The following is a 20692-nucleotide window of genomic DNA, read 5'->3' as shown; positions in this document are numbered from 1 at the left end:
TGTTAAATAAGATGAAGTTAGACGGTCTGTTTTACATTGGGTGAGTTGTGGTAGTTTGTGTTTTCAAGGAATCAGTCCATTTAAGGGTGTAGAGGTGTTTGTCGTTTTCTCTTGCTGTCTTTTTGATGCCTGTAAGGACTGCAGGACTACCTCATTCTATTCCTGATACTAGTTGTTTCTTTTCTCTTTTGTTAGTCTTGCAGGCTTGTCAGACTCTTGACAAACCTAGTACTTTCATTGATTTCTGTGCTTTATTTCCTTCCGTATGGGTTATTTGATTATTTTTCTAGGTTCTTGAAGGAGTTTAGGTTATTAATTTGAGACTTTTCCTCTTTTCTGATGTAAGTCTTTCTTTTTTGTTTTTGTAATAGGGATCAAACTCAGAGGCACTTAACCACTGAGCCACATCCCCAGTCCTTTTTTGTATTTTATTTAGAAAGAGTCTCACTGAGTTGCTTAGGGCCTTGGAAGTTGCTGAGGCTGGCTTTGAACTCTTGATCCTCCTGTCTCATCCTCCTAAGCCACTGAGATTACAGGCATGTGCCACCGCACCCAGCTGATGTAAGTTTTCATGCATGAATTTTCCTCTTAGCACTGCTTTAGATGTGTCCCACAATTTTTTTCCCCCATCTGTAACATCTTGTTTAACCTCCACAATAATCCAAGCACTAGGTAAAGGTTTTTTAGCATCAGTTTACAAAGGAGGAAATAAGCTCAGAGATTCTATAACATTGCTAAGTTCTGGAGAATGAGCCAGGGTGTCTACTGCAAGTTCTGATGGCCTTCAAGCCTCTTCTTGGCCCTCCTCATTTTATAATATCTTTTTTTTTTTTTTTTTTTTTTGCCTTAATCTCAAGGCATGTGAGCTCCAAATTTCCAACTTGATTGGTAATGAAAATGTGAACCAAGACTTATAACTGGTATCATTTATTGAACAGGGACCTGGTACTATGTGGTACCCTAGGGGGATTTTAAAGTGGTAAGAAAAATAATTCCTTTCTATAAGGAGTTTTTATCCAGCTGGAAATAAGTTACTTAAATGAAACTAATGAATAGTTGGTTTTTTGTCTTTTGATACTGAGTATAGTGGGAGTTCAGAGAGCTGACAAATCCTTTGTAGTTGGAGAAAACTTTTATGAAGGAGTTAGACTCAGAAGTGCCCTCCAGGCAACAAGGTTTAGATGAGTGGAAGACCAAGGATGCCACTCCTGGTGTCTGTCGGCCTGGCTCCTGGGGAGGGGAGCTGCATGACCAGGAGAGCCAACCTGAGCCCCCTCTCCATGCTGGGAAGGTCATCCTGAGGAGTAGTAGGCCCAGGCTGACGAGTAGAGCAAACCCTGGTTGAAAAGGCTCTCTGTAGTGAGGCAGGGAACTGACAGTGTGAGCAGGGAACCTGGTGAAAAAGCCGTTTTAAAAATAGAAGAGTTGTCAGAGCACGTGGACTGATAGTGCATGAACAGAAAAGTACAGGCACTGGATAAACAGACCAATTCAGCCTCCGATAATAAAGAAGGTAAATGAAAATACCACAGTGACATTGTACCTATTAAAGTGTCAGATTGAAAAGACAGTGACATTTGATTGGATGAGTTTAATTAATGCCTAACTGCAGCAACAGGCTGAAATCCCAGAGGCTTAGTTATAACCATAGTTCGAGCCTCGTTCCCACGCAGTCTGACGTGAATTATGGGCCCTCTCCAGCTTAGATTTCCCACACTCACACCTCTCCCTCTCCATTTTATTCTAATGAGAATTTACCTTTCTTCTTGAGAACCTAGTATCCTCCAGTGCTGACAGCTGCCTGGGCTGCTTCTAACTCGCACCTGCTTAGTTTTGGAGTTGGTTGCTTTTGGGTTCTCAGGTCGGGGGAGGGAGAGAATCTGTGCTTGTTACTGTGAGTGACAAGTTGCTTCTGGGAACTCTTCCTTTGCCAAACACTGGTCTAAGGGCTCTGACCAAAGTGGAAAATAGTGGGGGAAAGGCAGGGCTGCAGCAGATAACTGAGTATCTGAGTTTCTGCCATTATTGGTGAGCTGTTGGCAGATGGATGTTTTCTGTATTGCTGTGGGGAGGGTATGTGGCCATCTTTGTAGTAGACAGTAATTTCAAGAATGAAAGCATGTTTTCCTTTGACTCAGAAGTTTCACATTAAAAAATTCTGTGGATGTATATATGAAGGCAGCTGCATCATATCACTAATTATAATGTTGAAAAATTGGAACCTTAAGTGCCAAGCAAAAAGGGATTGGTTAGAGAAGTTATGGTCTTTCCGTATTGTGGATGACATTCAGCTGGTGATGGTCATATAGTAGGATTTCTAATAGTGTGGGACAGTAGACTGTTCCTGAATGTTAGTGAAGAAATCAGGTTACAAGAAAGAACATATGGTGTCCCATTTTTGGGAACACATATGCAGAGATAAAAGGAAAGGTGGCCTCTGCTTTTGGCAGAATTGTAGACCTGTATAAATATAAACCCCTTTGCTGTAAAATGCATATTATGTTCTCACGAAGAAAGGTAAATTCTCATTAAAATAAAATGGAGAGGGAGAGGGTGAGTGTGGGAAATCTAAGCGTCTGGTGAGTGGTCAGTGCTACAGCGCTCTAGAGTGTTCACCAGTTTTAGTAACTGCCTTAATTTCATGAGAGATGAGCAAAAAACCTTGAGACTGTGACATAAAAATTGAGACACCAGATAAGAATGTGGCTCTTCAAAGGGCTGAATTGTCAGTAAGACAGTAGGTGGACTATAAAAAAGTCAGCCCCTGAGCACATAGATGTCTCTTGGTCTGGATCTGGATTGGTGGTGGGGGTGGGGATATGATTCCAAAGGAGAACTTGTGACCACGGTTTTCCTGTCATGGATTTTGTGTTCACACTTCAATACCTGGGTGGGATGTGGGAATCTCCAGAGTTAGAAATTGATGTATTCTGAGGCTGATAATATATGACAGAGGTATCTGCCAAGCATTCTATTCTAGAGGGACTCATTCTCAACCCCACCACACAAACTTCCCAGAAATATAGGACTACCAGTGATGGGACTCAGCAGAGCTACCAAGCCTAAGCGGTAACCAGACCCACCCTCCGCCGTGACAAGAATTAGCAGATAGAACAAAGTAAATCCATGAAGAGGAAGAATAGAAAATATGAGAAGGAACAAGGTGCTGATATAAAAATGAAGGCAAGTTTAAAAACAATTAGTAGGACTCTGGCAGCGAGTAGTCATTTGGTAAAAGTCCAGAGGGTAGGGCACACAGTAGCGTAGGCACCGAAGAGAGTGCTAGTGAAGCAGATGACTGTGGCCTCAGGGCCAAATCTAAGTTGTGGCTTGGTTTTTTGTTTGTTAGTTTTATAGGAATAAAAACCAAGAAATGGGATAGCCAGGTCATATGGTGGTTCCATTCCTAATCTTTTTAAGACTAATACTGCTTTACCAGTGGCTGTACTAATTTGCAGCCCCAAATTTTGGCACTGGGGAATTGAACCCAGGGACAGTTAATCTCTGAGCCACATCTCCAGCCCCTTTTTAATATTTTATTTAGAGACAGGGTCTTGCCTTGTTGCGTAGGGCCTTGCTAAATTGCTGAGGCTGACCTTGAACTCACAATCCCCCTGACTCAGCCTCCCCACCTGCTGAGATTACAGGTGTGCACCACTATGGCTAGTTGTAGCTTTTTATAGCTTGTAAAGTAATGATGATTTTTTTTTTATTCTTAAACATTACTTACATATTTTGGCACTGAGGATTTAACCCCAGTGTGCTTTTCCACTGAGCTATATCTTCAGTCCTTTCATTTATTTTTTATTTTGAGACAGGGTCTCATTAAGTTGCTGAGGGTCTTGGTGAACTGCTAAGACCTCAAACTTATAGTCTTCCTGTCTCAGCCTCCCAAGTTCTTGGATTGCAGGCATGTGCCACCATGCCCCACTCTAAACATTTTTTTTTTAAAGACAAAATATGCTGCATAGATTATATGGGATACACAAAACCTAAATTATTAACTGGCTCTTTGAAAAAGTTCCCCAACCCCTAAACTATACAGATATGAGGAAATGTCCAGAAGCTAGCACAAGGGGCAGAGAAAAAAGAGATTCATGGGATGGAGGAGGATGTCTGAGATGTATCCTGTCGTCTAATGGGAGTTCAGGGAGATTGAGGGACAGAGAAGATTCACAAAGATAATGGCTCGTAATTTTCTAGATTAATGAAGACATGAAACCTATGATACAAAAAGTTCAGTTTTTTTTTTTTTTAGCCCAAACCAAAAACTTCCACAAGTAGACATTTTGTATTGAAACTGCAGAAGTTCAAAGACAAAAATGTCTTTAAAGCAACCAGAATGAGAAGTCAGATTGCCCACAAGGTACAGGTTGGACTGAGATGTCTTTTCACTGAGGATGATGACATCCAGAAGGTTCTTCATAGTGTTGGTGGAAAAGGAAAACCTAATCTTGTATGCCCCACTAAGTCAACGTTCAGGAATTAGGAGGAAATAGTGTGTTTGCAGACTCTCACTGAAGACACTGCTTTCGAATAAAAGAAACAATCAGAAGGAATGAAATGCCAAAAGGAATAAAATTGTGAGCAAGAAAATTGGCAAATACATGTGCGAATATATAAACAGGCATCAGTTATGCCACTGAGAGCATGATGAGGATAAAAAAAGTGGAGCTAAAACCTTAATAATGACATTTAATTCAATGTAGGTTAGCACAGGTAATGTTCTAAGGGTCTTTTATTAATTGAGGTGGAAGAAAATGTTAGAAATATCATTAAACTTTTGACTTGATTGAGTCAAGAATACGTGTAACCACTTTAATGATAACAAAAAAGATAAATTGAATACAGTGGTGCTTAGTATGTGGGTAGGGTGGGATTGGTTCCAGGACCTCCTGCAGGTTCCCAAAGCTATAGATACTCGGGTCCCTTATGTAAAATGGCATAGTATTTGTGTGCACCTGCACATATCCTCCTGGGCACTTTAAATCATTTCTAGATTAATTATAATACTGTGTTAGTCTGTTTTCTGTCACAATAATGAAATACTTGAGGCTGAGTAGTGTATAAATTAAAGAGATTTATTTACAGCTTTGGAGGCTGAAAGTCAGAACAGCATTCTGATCAAAGGCCCTTTTGGTTTTGTAATGTGTCACCTCATGACAGGTGGCATCATGGTGGGGTTCAAGTCCATAAGTGTCCTGGTGTTGGAGTTAGCAGATAAAAAATTTAATTTTTTGTTGGGTGAGGAGGTGCATGCTTATAACCCCAGGTACGAGGGAGCATGAGGCAGGAGGATTGCAAGTTCCTGGCCAGTTGGTAAGACCTTGTCTCAAAATTTAAAAATTGAGAAAATGGACTAGGGCTATAGCTCAGTGATAAAGTGCCTCTGGGTTCAATCTCTAGTAATGAATGAAAAAAAAATCTTATAAATGTGATAAAGAAAATAGAGGGAGAGAGAAAAAAAATGGATAGATATACCATTCTGCACATGAAATCCTATATCTAAATAAGAGTCTAATGGACATTCTAGACCTGAAAAATATAGTTCTTGAAATTAAGAATGTTTTGGATGGCATTTACAGTGGGCTGGATATATCTGAAGAATGGATTGGAGAACTTGAAATTATTCAAGCTGGAGTACTAAATAAGATAAAAAAATATGGATTTAGGGTAATACAGAGTGAACTGGTGGAAAATGTGAGATTAGGCATTATAATTTGTTGTGGGCCAGGACTGGTGAAGACAGTAGAGTAATAAAAGATATATACAGGAAAGGGATAAATGCAGACTTCATCATTATCATAATATATTTCAGTTAAGAATTGGCAAATCAATATGGATGTAAGGAGTTGGAGGAGTTAAAAATAACTCAAGGCTTATAGCTAATATGTGTCTTCATTTGTGCTAGATACTGTGCAGTGTGTTTTATTCACTATCTAATCTTTTTTTGTTTTTAATATTGTTTTTAGTTGTAGGTGGACACAGTACCTTTTAATTTTATTTATGTGGTGCTGAGGATCAAACCCAGGGCCTCACACATGTGAGACAAGAGCTCTAGTGCTGAGCCCCAGCCCCCACTATCTCTAACCTTTATATCAACTCTGAACATTGGTGATATCTTCTTATTCATGAAGAAAAACGTCTCAGAATGGTCAGCTGAGCCTCTGAAAGCTTCCTGAGGGGTCGGGTCCTGGCCTGGCTGCTCCGTGGTCGGTAGTTTTCCTGTGGCTGGAGGAATGTCGCGTCATGGGCAGAATGGAAAGTAGTGGAAAGAGGAAGTGTTTGAAGGCCTGAGCTGACTGTAACATATCTTAGGAGAGGGCTTTTTTCCACCCCCTGGACTGGGAATTGAACCCAGGAGTGCCACATCCCACTAAGCTACGTCCCTGGCCCATTTTTGAGGAAAGTTCTCATTAAGTTGTTGAAGATCTTGCTAAGGCACTGAGACTGGCCTCAAACTTCTGACCCTCCTGCCTTCACTTCCCAGGTCACTGGAATTACAGGCATGCACCACCATGCTCAGCTTATTATTATTTTTTTTTAATTTAAAGAAGTTATTTTTGGGCTGGGGTTGTAGTTCAGTGGTAGAGCACTTGCCTAGCATGTGTGAGGTACTGGGTTCGATTCTCAGCACCTCATATAAATAAATAAAATAAAGGCCTATCAACAACTAAAAAAAAATCCTTAAAAGAATTTTTTTTTTTTTTTTTTTGGCAGGGGGTTATTGGAGATTGAACCCAAGGGTGCTCTACCATTGAACCACATCTTCATCCATTTTTGTATTTTATTTTGAGACAGAATCTTGCTAAGTTTCTGAGCTGGCCTCAAACTTTGGTCCCCCTCCTCTGGCTCCCAGATTGCTCCCAGACAGGCTAGGAGAGAGATCTTTAGGGAGCTGGGAATACTGAACTACTAGTATAAGACAGAAAGGCTAGGGTTGAAGTCGTGGTTTTAGGGATAGTCTGATTATAGGTGATGGTTGAAGCCATTTCTTAACAGATGGTGTCGAAAGCCTTGGGGGAACACTTTAGGTAGGAGGAAGACTATACCTACTGAAGCAGAATGGTAACAGCAGTCAGGGAGATGAGTGGGAACACCAAAAAGTACCGTTTCATGGAAATCCAGGCGAGGGCTGGGAGTGTGCAGAGGAGGAAGGGATCAGTGGCACAACTCATTTAACAGACTTGGTGAGTTTAATGAACTGTGCTGCGAGCTGGCGACATGGCAGGGATCCCAGCAGACAGAGCTCCTGCCCCCAGTAGGTAGGTTTTGGCAGGGAAGGTGGTACTGAATGAATGAACGAAAAGATACGGAGGAGATCAGTAGGTTTATGGCAGAAGGGCAACTTTAAAATGAGGATGTTCAGAAAATTGACCTGAGGGATGAGAGTCACCAGGAAAAAGAGCAGCCAGTCTGAAGGTTCCAAGGCAGTACAGAGCTTGGCAAGGCCGAGGAGTTGAAAGGAGGCCAGTGTGGCCAAAGTTGGCTGAGCACAGGGAACAGCGGGGGCCATTGCACTCGGATAGGGTGATAGTGCAATGGGAATCTCCTGTGATTCCTCGGAAAGGGAGAGAGACATCTAATTTGTGTTTGAAGAAGAGCATCCTGGCTGCTCTGTAGGATATGTCATGGGGTGAGGAACAGAAGCAGGCTGGCAAATTAGGTTTACATGCTCTGGGGGATGACTGAGAGTTAGTAAGCCACGTACTGTGTTTGACTTAAGTCTCTAGAGGTTGTTCCCTCATCAGTGTTGCAGGGATATTTGTTTCTAGATCTTGATACTTCATTGTCATTTTCCAGAGAATGACAGAAGAGATCCTGAGTGTCGTTTTCTTTTGTGCTTTAAATAATTTAATTAGCCATTTAGGAAGGGAAGTTTCTGCTGTTGGACATTGACTTCTGTCTTATTTCAGTTAAAGAGATAGAAGTTAATGGGGATGCGTTCTTTTGAATTATTGTTGAATTATTGGTTTCTATTATTATTATTATTATTATTATTAGTTCTGGGGACGGAACCTAGGAGTACTTAACCTCTGAGCGCCTTCCTCAGCATTTAAAATTTTTTTTTCTTTTTTTTTTAGTTATCAATGGATCTTTAATTTATTTATTTATATGTGGTGCCGAGGATCGAACCCAGGGCCTCACACATCCAGGCAAGCGCTCTACCACTGAGCCACAACTCCATCTTCCCCTAGCTGTTTTTATTTTTTATTTTGAGACAGGATCTCACTAAGTTGCTAAGGCTGGCCTCAAACTTGTGATCCTCCTGCCCCAAACTTCCTGAGTAGTGGGGATTTTATGGATGTGTGCCACTACACCTAGCTTGGTTTCCATTAGAATGTTTGTTTCTACTCACATCTCTACCTGTGAGTTAGTAGCACTGGATATATTAGATTAGGAATTGTCAGTCTCTGAGTGACTTTTAAAAAAACATTTGCTTACATTCTGTATGTAATTTTTTTTTGGAATTTTTGGTATGAAGAAATTCAAACGTAAGCAAAAGTAAAGAACGTAATATGATAACTCCCCACATTTACCCATCATTCTGTACCAGTACCAGTCAGCTCTGGCTCTTCTTGGTTCACCTGGCCCTCCTCACTGTCCCTGTTTATTTTGAAACAGATTCCAGGTGTGCCGTCATCTATAAATCGCGCAGCATCTACTTGTAAAGGCAAGGATTTCCCTCATTTCAGTGTTCTGTTTTATTTCTCCTTCAGGCACGTAAGCGGGTCACATAGCTGTGTGGTTTGCTGTGAGGGTCCCATTTTGTACCTGTTGTCCTAGTGTAGTTATCAGTAGAATTGTTTTCACTTAAGAGAGTGTCTTTTGGGACAGTGAATTCTGTGGGTTTTTTATTTATGCAAGGAGAGCTTTTTCAGAGGAACACTGAGTAAATTCTTCAATAGTACCTTCAGCATTGGGTATTTTACTAATAGTGCTACTTTTATATTTCCTTTTTAAATCAGGAGAGCAAACCCTGGTATTCACTATTTCAAGAAGTTATTTACAGAAGGATAAAGTGACATAAGCCTGAGAAAGGAGGCTCCTGGTGTGTGGAAGGAAGGAGGTGAGTGTTGTGCTGCTGCTCGTCTTGCCCTCTACCCCGTGCCCTCCTGTCTGTCAGTGCCGCAGAGAGCGTCAGCCCTTTGGAACAGAAGGGCGATGTCAGGTCTGTGAAATACTGGCCTCCCTGGGTTCTCCGTAGTATTTGACTAGCTGTTACTTATCTAGGTTGAGATGATCCAAATTCTGTATTTTCCTGGATAGATTTTTTGTTTTGTTTTGTTCTCACTTGTTCTACTGAAACCTTTTAGCAACACTGATAGCAGCTCTTTGTTACTTGCATGTGAGTGAAGACTCTACCAGACCTTTCATAGTTGTACATCTTGAGCACAGGTAGAGGCTGGAGAGTGGCTGAGCCCTGACTTATGGCAGTGCCCTTGCTGTGTCCATCTTGTCTCCAGGCTAAGAGAATTTCCTGAAATCAAGGACCACTGTGCGTTCTAGAGCCTCCCAGTTATGATAGCTTGTCAGATGCATCAAGAGTATGTGAACGCTTTTTGGGGGAAGAAATGAATGAAATATTCATTCAGGAATTTGGCACAGTGTGTTATAACTGACTTCTAGATACGCTGAGTTTGTGGAGAGAGCAGGCGGAAAGATTCTGTAGCCTCTGATGGTAAAGTTTGAGAGAAGAGGACTGGGGATTTGTTTCAAGATGGAAGAGCCAAAAGTTCCTCATGTGCTCTGCTTTATTTTCAGAGCCACACGACATATTGTTACCTCCACGCACTCATCTCCATTTTAGAAGATTAGGGCCCTGATAGGCATGTGGTCTGATAGCACATCTGTCCCCCAAGGATAAGAAATGATGCCTCTCATTTCTAAAAGGCCAAGTTACTATTTCTGGTTTAAGAAGGAGCACATGGTGTCTGCTAATGGAAGATAAATAGAAGCAAACTGGGAAATACCTTTTGTCTCTGGATTACTGAATCTGCTACTGGCTGAAGAACAAAAGAGTTCTCTTCAATTCTTTTCAGTTCTAAATTTAAGAAATTGAGCCTTTCAGAGTTTTTTTTTTTTTTTTTTTTTTGTTAAGTGGTTCAAAAGGATATTTGAATATTGGAAGTGAACGTTGCTGATAAGATTGGTGGGAAGGTGTTTCTCTTCATCTAATGAGGCCAGATCGTTACTGCAGACATCTTTGCCCACTGTTGATTTTAGCTGATCATCATTTGATGGGGCGCTAGTGCTGCTCTAGATCTAGTTAAACAGGAAGAGGCTGGGTGGGGGTGGGTGTAGACTGAAACTGTTGAGGGCACTTACCAACCATGAGCACTGTACACCTGCCGGGCAGCGTCTCTGCCTTGGATTGGCAGTATTCTCTGAGAAACACACTCTTGTTCCAACGTCGTTTGATCCTAGAAGGTGAAGCATTTTCTAGAAATGTGCTGGGGTGGGAGTGGTGTTGAACATGATCTTTTCAACACACTGAAATGGTTCTTTTTCTCTTGCAGGCTTGGCTGTTGGCAAAGACGTGGATAAGAGCCAGTGGTTCTAATGCCAGCGGACCTGACCAGCTACTATACAACTGTGCAGTAGAAACTATGCATATTTGTTGGTCAGCAAAGCCAAGGAACAAGAGCTATGGCCTTTGAAATGGCCTTTGTGATTCCACGGTATTTTTCCTGGGTTTTATCATGTGGTACCTCCCTTCCAACTCAGCAGCAATGTGGTACCTTTTACTGTTCAGTGAAGATTAAGGACGTGCTCTTTGATCAACAGCCAGAACTTAAAACCTGTTGGAACAGGGTCAGGGACCATGTCATTCGCAGCTGAGGAAGATGAAATTTCCATTTTATGTGGTGCCTTGTACAGGGAGTGCACTCACTCTTCTAGGAACGTGTGAGTGAGAAAGAGGTTGTCGTTTTGCTGACTAGAAACTCACGGTTATGGCGAGTGACCCAACGTGATCAGAGGGGCAAGAGAACTCATGACGGGTTATACCATGTTGCGGAATGGGGGAGTGGGGAATGGAGGTCAGACCTGCATGCTGCGCTGGTCCAACCGCATCCGGCTCACGTGGCTCAGCTTTACACTGTTCATCATCCTGGTTTTCTTCCCCCTCATTGCTCACTATTATCTCACCACGCTGGATGAGGCAGATGAGGCTGGCAAACGGATTTTTGGCCCACGGGCAGGTAATGAGCTCTGTGAGGTGAAGCACGTGCTGGACCTCTGCCGCATCCGCGAATCGGTGAGTGAGGAGCTCCTACAGCTGGAAGCCAAGCGGCAGGAGCTGAACAGCGAAATCGCCAAGCTGAACCTAAAGATCGAAGCCTGTAAGAAGAGTATTGAAAATGCCAAGCAGGACCTGCTGCAGCTCAAGAATGTCATTAGCCAGACTGAGCATTCTTACAAAGAGCTGATGGCCCAAAATCAGCCCAAACTTTCTTTGCCTATCCGACTGCTCCCAGAGAAGGATGACACTGGCCTTCCTCCCCCAAAGGTCACGCGGGGTTGCCGCCTGCACAACTGTTTTGATTATTCCCGCTGCCCTCTCACCTCTGGTTTTCCTGTCTATGTTTATGACAGTGACCAGTTTGCCTTGGGCAGCTACCTGGACCCCCTGGTCAAGCAGGCTTTTCAGGCTACAGCACGAGCCAATGCTTATGTTACAGAAAATGCAGACATTGCCTGCCTGTATGTGGTATTAGTGGGAGAAATGCAGGACCCCGTCGTGCTGCGGCCATCTGACCTTGAGAAACAGCTGTATTCCCTACCACATTGGCGGACAGATGGACACAACCACGTCATCATCAACCTGTCACGCAAGTCGGACACACAGAATTTACTATACAATGTCAGCACAGGCCGTGCCATGGTGGCCCAGTCCACTTTCTATGCTGCGCAGTACAGACCTGGCTTTGACTTGGTGGTCTCGCCGCTGGTCCATGCCATGTCAGAACCCAATTTCATGGAAATCCCACCACAGGTGCCAGTGAAGCGGAAATATCTCTTTACCTTCCAGGGTGAGAAGATTGAATCCTTGAGATCCAGCCTTCAGGAGGCCCGCTCCTTTGAAGAGGAGATGGAAGGTGACCCCCCTGCTGACTATGACGATCGGATCATTGCCACCCTGAAGGCCGTCCAGGACAGCAAGTTAGATCAGGTCCTGGTGGAGTTTACCTGCAAAAACCAGCCCAAGCCCAGTCTGCCGACTGAGTGGGCACTGTGTGGGGAGCGGGAGGACCGCCTGGAGTTACTGAAGCTGTCCACCTTTGCCCTCATCATCACTCCCGGGGACCCTCACTTGGTTATTTCGTCTGGGTGTGCCACACGGCTCTTTGAAGCCCTGGAAGTTGGTGCTGTCCCAGTCGTGCTAGGGGAACAAGTCCAGCTTCCTTACCAGGACATGCTGCAGTGGAACGAGGCGGCCCTCGTGGTGCCCAAGCCTCGTGTCACCGAGGTCCACTTCCTGTTACGCAGTCTCTCTGACAGTGATCTGCTGGCCATGAGGCGGCAAGGCCGCTTTCTCTGGGAGACATACTTCTCCACCACTGACAGTATTTTTAATACCGTGCTGGCCATGATTAGGACTCGCATTCAGATCCCAGCTGCTCCCATCCGGGAAGAGGTTGCAGCTGAGATTCCCCATCGTTCAGGCAAGGCGGCTGGAACTGACCCCAACATGGCTGACAACGGGGACCTGGACCTGGGGCCAGTAGAAACGGAGCCACCCTACGCCTCACCCAAATACCTCCGCAACTTCACTCTGACTGTCACTGACTTCTACCGCAGCTGGAACTCTGCTCCAGGACCTTTCCATCTTTTCCCCCACACTCCCTTTGACCCTGTGTTGCCCTCAGAGGCCAAGTTCTTGGGCTCAGGGACTGGGTTTCGGCCTATCGGTGGTGGGGCTGGGGGTTCTGGCAAGGAGTTTCAGGCTGCACTTGGTGGTAACGTGCCCCGAGAGCAATTCACAGTGGTGATGTTGACTTATGAGCGCGAGGAGGTGCTCATGAACTCCTTGGAGAGGCTGAACGGCCTCCCGTACCTGAACAAAGTGGTGGTGGTGTGGAATTCTCCCAAGCTGCCATCAGAGGACCTTCTGTGGCCTGACATTGGCGTCCCCATCATGGTAATACAAAAATGGACAGTCTCTCTTGATGCATGTACTTCACTCCTAATGCCTTTCCCTTTAGCTATCTTAACTCCTACTGGCGAGGAATGTACATCTTTTTAAACACCGGTACAGATGACTTTTCCCATGAAATTTCTGCTTGTTACTTCTTTAGGCCTTGCCAGCTCATTGCTGCTACTTACTTCCTAAGTCGCCTGAGCACTGCCACTGCTAAAATTGCTAGTGGACCTGTGCAGTTATCCCTGCCAATCATAGAGATGAGGAAGCTCATGGTTAGGAAGAACTTAGGATCCAGGCACTGTAATTAGGGTTATGTGATCTATGATTATCACTGTTTCTTCATTTTGTGTCTGTGGGAACTGAGGCTTGGAGAGTTGATTGATTTGCTCAAGGCCATGATGAGTAATGGAGGAGGTGAGCTTTACAATGTCTGATTCCAGAAGCTTCAGTTTTTAATCATCCCAGAGGATTTGGGAGAAGAATGATGTCATTCACAGGATCCTCTGGAAGCCTCTGGAAGGGTGGAGTGGGGTTTCATACTTGGGAGTTGGAGAGCCTTCTTTTCTAGAGTATCTTGCAGGGTCTTTCTCTTGTTCTTTATTTTTCAAATTTTAGTTGTAGATGGACACAGTGCCCCCCCCCCCATCTATCTATTTATATGTGGTGCTGAAGATTGAACCCTGTGCCTCACACATGCTAGGCAAATGCTCTACTTCTGAGCCCCAGCCCGTCTTTCTCAGTCTTCACTCCATGTCTGATGTTTACATGCTGTTATTTTACAGGAAAGAGAAGATCTAAACATGTAGGACTGGGTGGCATTCTGAGGCTTTTGTATCTACCTGCTTGAACTAAACTGGTGATCTGCAAGAGAGATGTGAGGCCTTAAAGCAGACCTGTCAACTACTTACCTTGCAACATTGGTACTTTCTAGAAAAAGGTAGCAAAGAACAAGGTCTGATGGGCCATGCATCAACTAGAGTCTTGCTTAAGAAAATTGGTGATTTTTAGGGATGATTTGTGTGAGACCAATCAAAGAAAGATTAGGATTCTTTCCATCCCAGAGTTTATCTTGTATATTAAGAAATCTCCTTTACAAACTTTTTCCTAAGTGAATTTTACTCATTTCCTTTCTTAGTTTCAACTTCATAACTGTCACTGAATTAAAAAATAAAAGCGGCAGCAGCACTTACTCTGCAAAGGGCAGATGCCATCCCGCAGTGGGATATCAGAGCTGCCTACGCTTTCCGTTTGTCCTGCGTGTTGAGTTTGGTCAGGATGTGGAGAAGCTGGTGCCACCTGGTAAACCATGAACTGGAGTTCACTGGCGCACTTACTAGAACTGTTCTTTCTTTAACACTGGTAGGAAATATGCAGTCCTCTTTATTGCTGGGCAGCACACTGCAATTAATGCATAACCTATTAGGAAGTGCCTGAAACTTTCCAAATAAAGGGCCATTCTAGAAAGCTCATATTAGGGATGCAGTTTTTTTCTAGTTCTTTTAAAATGTGGCAACAGTTTCAAGCTAGAGGTCTCACTCCATTCTCTAAAAATTTTTGACTTCTTTCCATTTAAAAGAAGCAGGTGTTTTGGGCAGCAGTTGGAATTGCTGACATGGGTGCAGGCAGGCATCAGGGCTAGAGAGACAGTGGCAGCTGCCTGCCTCCCCTGTCAGCACTACTATGTTGTGCCTCAGAGTGGCTTTCCACCTAGATGCGGACATCACCTATTCATTGTGTTAGGATTAACAGGGCTTATAAAATCAGCAGCACAGTGGTTCCCAGGCAGTCTCAGATTCCAGTCCTTAGGAAAGTGACTCAAAGTCAGCACATTGGTTCACTTAACCAAAGTGAATCAATCCAGGAACCTCTGTCATTTCAGAAAATGCTGAGCAACTTGTGTTTCTCTTCTGCTCAGCTTCTCAACTAAGCAATATGCATAAGTTCTAGATCATGTGTGAACTGTGAAATCTGTTGAGCCCCAGCTATTTTAGTGGCACCTGGTAGATCTTCTATTCTAAAATTCCCCATTCTTTTCTAATAATTAATTACGTAACAAAGGGGTCTGGCTTAGAATAAAAGTGTATGCAAAGAGAATTCCAGCTCAAATGGAATAGTGAATGGGCAAGGAGCCAGGACCTGCGGAGAGAGGGGAGAAGTGTGGTGCTCTCACTGAGTGTTGTAGGGCTGCTGCAGGGAGATGTGGTGGTGCTGTCTGCTCTCTCTGTGTCTCTCCTTCCTCTTATCCTTCGGGCCAGAATGACTGGGTTTTGTCTGAGAGTCCCAGCTGTCCTTCACCCTGTGTCCCTTGCATTCTTTGCTAACAGTCGAGTCGAGCACCTTGGCTCCTGGAGCACAGCCTCAGAGCTGTCTGATGGGAGTCAGATGGAGAGTGTTACTCTGCCAACAGATTTGATGTCCATTCTCTTGAAAAAGTCCCCACTTGGTTGGGACCATGTTTTCAGGGCCCCTTAAAGACATTCTGCTGTTCCTGGTGATAGTCAGTGGGCTTCCCCTGTGTGTTATGTGTGGCTTTCTCTGTCAGCTTACAGGATCTTTTCCTTATCTTTGGCTTTTAGCAGTTTGATTTTGATATTCCTTGGCATTGCTTTCCTTGATTTTTTTTTTTTTTTATTTTGAAAAGTGTTGCTATTTTTGTCTTACGAGGCAGATAACTTGGACCCAGACTAAAAGTTCTCTTAATGGCTACTCCACAGTTTGTTGAGTTCTTTTATATTTAGCTGGTCTGCTTACAATCTGCACCAAGCATGCGCAGAGTTGAAGTGAGCCAGAGACCGGTTTATACCCAGCACTGGGAGCTCCCCCTCTCTGGTTTTCTCCTTTTTGGAATTTCCTCCTGTCTTTCCGGGCCAGTGGTTGCCCCAGACTCTTTCCTCTTATCCTTCAGGACAGCCTGACAGGATTTGGTCTGAGGGTTCCAGCTGTCCTTCCCGGCCCTGGCTCTGGGCTCTCTCCTGTATCAGCACTTCCTTCCCTCTGCATGTCAGCTCCACTCCATGATGTGCCGTGAGTGGCTCCCTCACCATTGCCTTCAGGAAGGTCCTCTTCGGTATATTTGTGCAGAGCTTGATTGCCATCCGCAGGAGGATTATCTGGTAGGAGTTGGCTCAGCCCTCCTGAAGCAGATGCCTGCAAATAATCCCTTTTGATACATGGTCCCACAAAAGTTTGATTCATAGTTATTGCTTTATTCTCTGCTGTTTGCATGTGTTCCTTTCTCACACTTTAGATTCTGGAAAATAGTGATAAGTAGAGGTGGCCTTGTTAGAGCATTCTGTGAAATGAGAACCTTAAGATCTGTGCTGGTGTTTGAAGACTTGGGCTGTGAGGAAAGTGATGTCTTTTAGTTATTAGCAGCATAGCCAGGCTTTCCCAAAGCAGTGCTCATCTTCACACTACGCTTTTTGGCTTCTTTGGAAGCCAGCCCTGGAGTCTGAATTTTTCATTCTCCTTCATAAAGGGTACAAACTAATTTACCCAGGGTGCCTGGCAAGGGCTCTTGGACATCTGAGAAGCTTGTATGGAGTGAGAGAGCCTTGTAAATTCTAGAGGCGTCCACAGGTGGTGGCAACTGTGAGAAGCAACCCGCTCTGCATTTGCAGTGGAGCTCTTGTGGGGAGTTTGAAGGGAGGTGGGAGGAGGTGGCCAGGGCTGGCTTGTGCAGAAACCTGCAGGCCAAGCTGGGCAGTGTAGAGTGTGTCCTGAGTGTGAGAGGATGCCTCAGAGAAAGAGAGCAGAAGCAGGTAAGACTTGTAGTAGCAGTAGCCCAGGGGAGAGGTGGTGGTAGTCTGGATCAGGGTGGCGGGGGCAGAGAGGGTGAGTTCAGAGGTGAGCTTGACTCATTCATGTCCTTGGAGACCTCAAGGCTTCTGGAAGCAGAATGGCTGGAATGCGTCATTTTTTCCCCGAATAAAACTACGGCGGTATGATAGAGATTTGAGTTTGTGGAGTGCTGGGGATGTAGCCCCGTGGTAGAGTGGTTGCCTAGCATGCATGAGGCCCTGTGTTCCATCCCCTGAAAAGAAGAAAGAGAAAAAAATGACTAATCAAGTTTTAAAGTGAGTGGTTTCCAGCTGGAAGAGGGCAAGAGAGGAGTTTGTTTTTCAGGGCCCTTTCCCTCTCTCTTAGTCGTTGGTATTCAGATAGAAAGGAGATGTCTCTGTTTTGGGAACTTGAATGGTATGCCAAGAGGGTTATTGTTTCATTATGGAGATAGGCTCTTTCTGGGTCGCACAGGCTGGCCTGGAATCTGCCATCCTCCTTCCTCAGCCTTCTGAATTGCTGGTGTGCTCCACTACACCTGGCAAGAGTCTTCTAATATTGCTTTACAAGTAGTGTGTTGGGGAAGAGGATTGGGGCCTGAAGGAGCGGCCTTGGAGCCCCCGTGCTGTCTTGGTGCTCAGGTGGCCAGAGGCTTTACTGCTGGCCAGACTTCATGGAGAGGAGAAGTCATTATGCCTCAGAAGCCTGATAAGTTCTGTTTTTGTCTGTCCATTCTGCTCTGTAAACTATCCCTTGAATGATTCATATGGTCACTGTCCAAGGTTACGATTTCTAGGCAAGTTGAACAGGAGGAACCTTTCCAGCCTCTCCCGGTGAGGGCTCTGCAGAGGCTGGTGGCCTCACTGGGTATTGGTGGGTCTGGGTGCTTGGGTTTTTTTCTTTGACAGTATTTTACTTAAGAACTCGATGATTGTAACTCTGGCTTTTTCTTTCTGTTTGGGATGAACTGTATGACTGAAAAAGATTATAAAGCAAAGCTACCAGAAATCGGAATAGCCAAAATTATAGAAATGTAGAGGAATTGCTGAAAAGACATGTTGTAAAAGAATTTACTAATTAATAATTTACTTATGTGGGTATTTGTACTCTGCAAATTCAAAGGAAGGAATCTGAGACTGCAAGAATTTTGTTGTTTCAGGTCATTTGACTAATTAACACCTACATTAGGCTTGTGAAGTGGCTTGTAATCCCAGCTGCTCCCAGCCACTGGGGGCAGTGGGGCCAGTACTGAGGCAGGAACAGAGTGAAGTTTGTAGCTCCGAGGTGGAGGGTTTGCCTAGCATGTGGGAGGCCCTGAGTTTGATCTCTTGCACCAAGACCAACCAACCCAAAACAAGGCCCTAACCATTGAGGCTGGCCTTGAACTTGGATCCTATTGCCTCAGCCTTCTGAGTGCCACTGCACCTGACTTTAAGGTAAAACAGTACAGACTGTAAAACTGAAGGTAAAACAGTATATAATTACACTGTTTTACCTTCAGTTTTACAGGGATTATTGCCAACTTTTATAAGTTAAAACAGACTTGTCCCAATCTAAAATGTGGTAGTTTTTGTATGTATTAGTGCAGTATTCCAGGTTATAATTGGAAAACCAGTTCACCATTTATTTTCTTACTCCTTTCCCTTCCTTTTCTGCACTTCCCAGCTGTGGCCCCCACCACTTGGTGTTTATTGATGAATGAGTCCCTTGGAGGATCCAGGAGTCCTGGTGTCCATTCATTTGGTGGCCTCTCTGCTCCCCTCCCCACTCACCCCCAGCTCTGTTTCACTCTGTGCTGGTGTTAGGTACACACGACCGGTGTCTGAGCCTCTGCTGGGGCCTCATTTTCCCGATTCCTGAGCCCCATGGTTGGTTGCTTTTTCAGTTAGAGGAAGAGGAGGCTGGAAGGCTGAAGTTGGCTGCTGTTTCTGTTCTCAGCCGTGTGGGTCTGGAAGCACAGCGTCTTCTCAGTGGATTTCTTACAAACTGTGTTTGCATGCTGTGGTGTTGAGGCTGGAGGCTGCGGCCCTCGGTGGGCCGAGTGCGATGGTAAAGAGAAGGACAGCATTTTAAGTGTGTTAAAGTTGCTGAACTTAGTAGGTGGCAGAGTTCTAGGCCAGGAGTGTTGTCCTCCCTGTTCCACTGAGATGAATGAGAAGGAAGGTGTGGTGACAGAAGGGAAGGCTTTATGCACAATGGCAAACAAAGAAGCAGGGAGCCACCGATGGGGAGCAGGGGATGTGAAACCAGGAGGGTGAATGGTAGCGAGTGCTGCTCCCCATTTGACCCATGTAGGCTGATGGGTTTTTTCTTTAGGTTAAAATATTGTCAGACTTCCTATTTCCTTTCTAATTATCATTCTTTAACATTAAAAAGATTTGAATATTCATTGATAATTTTGATCTTTTCAGGTATTTATATCATTCTGAAAACAGAACGGAAAGACTTAGTTATGTGCTAATTCCAACTCATTCACTCATACTGTGTAAACTGCCTGTTGAAGTCTATCATATGCCAGGCACTGTGCTGCTCATTCTGGTTAATGTCATACCAGTGATTAGAGCATTAATTTGCAAATCATTCTTCATGTTCACGAGTTACCAGAGTGTACCCATAAGTTTCTAGTAGCACTGTGCTGTGATAACACCAATAGACAGTGTTAGGGTGGGAGCTGTTGTAATTTGAAACTGAACAATATCATCAAAAATGAGAATCTTTCCCCTAAATGTCAGGCACTAATACTCTTGTTGACCAGTTTCTTTTTACATTCTCTCAGCATTTTTCAGACTCCTGGAGGCTAAGGCTGATCTCTGTGTCTGCCTTTAGAAATTCTTAAGTCTTTTTGTCCTTCTGATTTTGGTGCCCAAACCAATAATGGTTATTTGGCCGAGCTTGTGTCTTGCCATCGAGCACTCCAGCTTTGAAGCAGTTCCTTTACCATCTTCCCTTCCTCCCTCACCTCACCTGAACTTTAGTTTATATTTGCAGTTTGTAAGGGCAGAAGTCTTAGGGTTGTGGGAGGAGGTGGTTGTCCTTGGATAAGGAACTTCAGTTATTCCTGAAATACTGTCTGCTTTACTCATCTTTTTGGAGATCCACTCAATCAGGGTGTCTCAGGAGTGGCACCAATGACATTTTGGATTGAATCATTCTTCATTTGTCAGGGGAAGGCTGTCCTTTGCATTGCAAAATTTAGCTACATTCCGGCCTCTACCCACTAGACCCAAACAGCTCACTCTCCATTGTGACAACCAAAAATGTCTGCAGACATTGCCAGATGTCCCCTGGTGGGTAGGGGTGGGCTACCACTCCTGTTAGAGAACCCCTGCTCTAATTTTTTTTCCCTTTTGCACCCTAGGGCCTCTTGCCTGCTAGGCAAGCCCTTTGCCCCTGAGCCACATCACCAGCCTTGCTCTCAATTCTTAGGGCAACCTACTCTGACCACAGTTATTGGCCAGCCAGCCACAAAAAAAGCTGCAGTACTTGACACGTGTGTCTGTGATGCTTACAGCTTTCCTTTTCTCTGATGACTGTTCTGATGGTTAAAATGCAGTTCCTGTACCTGCGCATCTTGCTGTCAGTTCTGGTCCAGGGGAGGGGCACTGTGTTCCTAGCATCAATGGTGATTCCTTTCTTGCCTCTTGATTACCCAAGTGATGGATTTTAATAGACTTGCCGAAAAGCTGGTGGTAAAATCCAGGCCACGTCTCGGCCACATTGCTCCTCCATCTCTGACTCCACCCTGGTCTTATAATAAGTAGGTTC

General features: G+C 44.3%; 1 protein-coding gene across 6 annotated transcripts in view; it reads left to right on the top strand.

Annotated features, from left to right (window-relative positions):
- The window catches only part of Extl3 (exostosin like glycosyltransferase 3), a 103385-nt gene that overhangs the window by 62988 nt on the left and 19705 nt on the right, over positions 1-20692 (top strand). For 3 of the 6 annotated variants that reach the window (XM_026398839.2, XM_026398838.2, XM_026398840.2), the window contains exons 2-3: positions 8970-9070; positions 10521-13144. In XM_026398839.2, coding sequence (XP_026254624.1) covers positions 10997-13144 — 2148 coding nt within the window. In that variant the 5' untranslated portion in view covers positions 8970-9070; positions 10521-10996. The remainder of the gene's footprint in view (positions 1-8969; positions 9071-10520; positions 13145-20692) is intronic. The other 3 variants (XM_026398842.2, XM_026398843.2, XM_026398844.2) reach the window with 1 other exon arrangement.

Source organism: Urocitellus parryii, chromosome 14, assembly GCF_045843805.1.
Source record: "Urocitellus parryii isolate mUroPar1 chromosome 14, mUroPar1.hap1, whole genome shotgun sequence".
NCBI classification, from domain to species: domain Eukaryota; kingdom Metazoa; phylum Chordata; class Mammalia; order Rodentia; family Sciuridae; genus Urocitellus; species Urocitellus parryii.
Note: the sequence above shows the minus strand (reverse complement) of the source record. Positions and strands in the feature narration are given on the sequence as shown.